At 52.3% G+C, this 2,147-nt stretch overlaps 1 protein-coding gene across 1 annotated transcript in view; it reads right to left on the reverse strand.

Moving 5' to 3' along the window:
- Positions 1–1,011: 1,011 nt before the first annotated feature.
- KHDC1L (KH homology domain containing 1-like) overlaps positions 1,012–2,147 on the reverse strand; it is a 2,219-nt gene continuing 1,083 nt past the window's right edge. Inside the window, exons 2-3 of the mRNA XM_011987107.1 lie at positions 1,631–1,813; positions 1,012–1,304 (exon numbers count right to left, since the gene is read on the reverse strand). Coding sequence (XP_011842497.1) covers positions 1,213–1,304; positions 1,631–1,813 — 275 coding nt within the window. The 3' untranslated portion in view covers positions 1,012–1,212. The remainder of the gene's footprint in view (positions 1,305–1,630; positions 1,814–2,147) is intronic.

Genomic DNA, 2,147 nt, shown 5'->3' on the forward strand with positions numbered 1-2,147 from the left:
CTGCAAGCTCTGCCTCCAGGGTTCATGCCATTCTCCTGCCTCGGCCTCCCAAGTAGCTGGGACTACGGGTACCCGCCACCAGGCCTGGCTAATTTTTTGAATTTTTACTAGAGACGGGGTTTCACCGTGTCAGCCAGGATGGTCTCGATCTCCTGACCTCGTGATCCACCCGCCTCGGCCTCCCAAAGTGCTGGGATTACAGGCCTGAGCCACCCCGCGCGGCCAACCTTTCTAACTTATATTTGGTAACTGGCCTTCTAAAAACCATGTAATTAGCAAATCTTGTGGGCTTCAAAATAGATTCCAAATTCAACCATTTCCTAACTCTACCACTCCACTCTGGGGTCCAAGTCACCATCCTCACTCTCCTAGAGTACTGCAATTGCCTCATTATAAGATACAGACTGCTGGAGAAACTGCAAATTTGAAGAGGAAGAGTTCTACTGAGGACAGTTTTAGCATGCCATAATTTTCGCTACAGAAAGATGTAGATTCCGCAATCGGATAAAGTTCTTCAATGGAAATTCAGGAAGCCTTCCTAGTCAATTTAATTCATGGCTTGAGGGACTTCGGAATCCTTAGCTCCCTGAAAATCACCCCCTCCACTCTCACCCCACCCACAAACTTGGGCAATCAGGGACAATGCTGGCTACCTCATATTCACCAGCTTCCCTGGTTGTCTACTTCACCAGGTAGTTGGGGTGGGAACACTTTCCATCTCTATCTGGACCCTTCCTCCCACCTTTCCGTTCTCCCCATTTGTCTGCACTTCAAGGTCCAGGAAAACCCTGGGGATCCTAGGAGGGTCCCTTTTCAGCAGCCTCCGTTTTCACTCAACTCAGAGAAGCCTAACCAGGCTCCAGGCCTGAGAGGAGCAGTTCCTGAAAGCCCTGACTTTCGTACCCAGCTCCTTCCCTGGGCTGGGCCTCCCCAGACCTCAGCACTTGTCCAGAGAATCCCCTTCAGGACTGAATAGTTCATCCTAAGGAAAAAGGACAGCACATAGAAGGCTTTGCATCATAGGTAGCTTATTTTATTGGATTGCTTTACCAATAACACTTCTTGCATTCAGGAGATTTGCCTCAGACACATGCCTAGAAGGCCTGAGAGGGGCAGGTCTGGCCACAGATTCAAACTTTCTTCATTGTTTTTCATGTCTTTCTCAGCAAAAGTGAAGCCAAGACTTCTCTCATCCCCGCTTCCCAGGGGAGATCAGTCTCCGGTGTAGGGTGGCAGGCTAATGGAGGCGACCAGGTCGTCGTTGGTCAGGGGCTGGCTTCGGACACGCTCGAGCATCTTCAGACCTGCAAAAGAATTGCCTGAGGCTGATGAACCACAGTCCATTACTGGGGCTCTTGGTAGGCCCAGACTCCACCAGGAAGGTTCCAGGGAGGATGTCACCGCAGCCCAGGTCTTCCAAGGTAACCCATTTACTATTCCCTGCTACCCTTTCCTCTCTGAGCAATCGCATGCCACAAAAATGAGCCCTTCCCTTCCCAATGGATTCTGGGAAGAGCACCTGGATTCCCCGGCCACACAAGGGATTCTTCACGAATCCAAGATGCCACACAACACAGCCAGAACTCCACCATCAAGCCCTCCCCTCCACAGTTCAGCCAAGGATACCTACCTTGAGCGTGACGCTTGGAGTAGTGGCTCCCCACGCAACGGAACATGAGCAGCAGCCACTGCTTTGCCATTGGTGGTCCGACTACGGTCACACGAGTCTGGCCTGCAGCTGTAAAACAACTCTCCAGTTGAATAAGAGTGTGGCTGTGCAGCTCAATGCAGCGAAGGTATGTGTCACCAAGTCCTGGAAGCACAAGAGGTGAGAAGAGGAACTGTCAGCCACCAGTCCTTGGGGGGTGGGGAAGTGGCCTTGAGGGTAGGGATGTGTGACTCATGAAGGTGGGAGGAGAGGGGAAGATTGAAAACCGAGAAGGGGATGAAGGAGGCCGGCCTGGTGCAGTGACTCATGCCTGTAATCCCAGCACTTTGGGAGGCGGAGGCAGGTAGATCACTTGAGGTCAGGAGTTCCACACACGCCTGGCTGACACGGCGAAACCCGTCTCTACTAAAAATACGAAAAATTAGCCAGGCGTGCTGTCGGGCGCCTGTAGTCCCAGCTACTCGGGAGGCTGAGGCAG

The sequence above is a fragment of the Mandrillus leucophaeus genome, unplaced genomic scaffold, assembly GCF_000951045.1.
Source record: "Mandrillus leucophaeus isolate KB7577 unplaced genomic scaffold, Mleu.le_1.0 Scaffold300, whole genome shotgun sequence".
NCBI classification, from domain to species: domain Eukaryota; kingdom Metazoa; phylum Chordata; class Mammalia; order Primates; family Cercopithecidae; genus Mandrillus; species Mandrillus leucophaeus.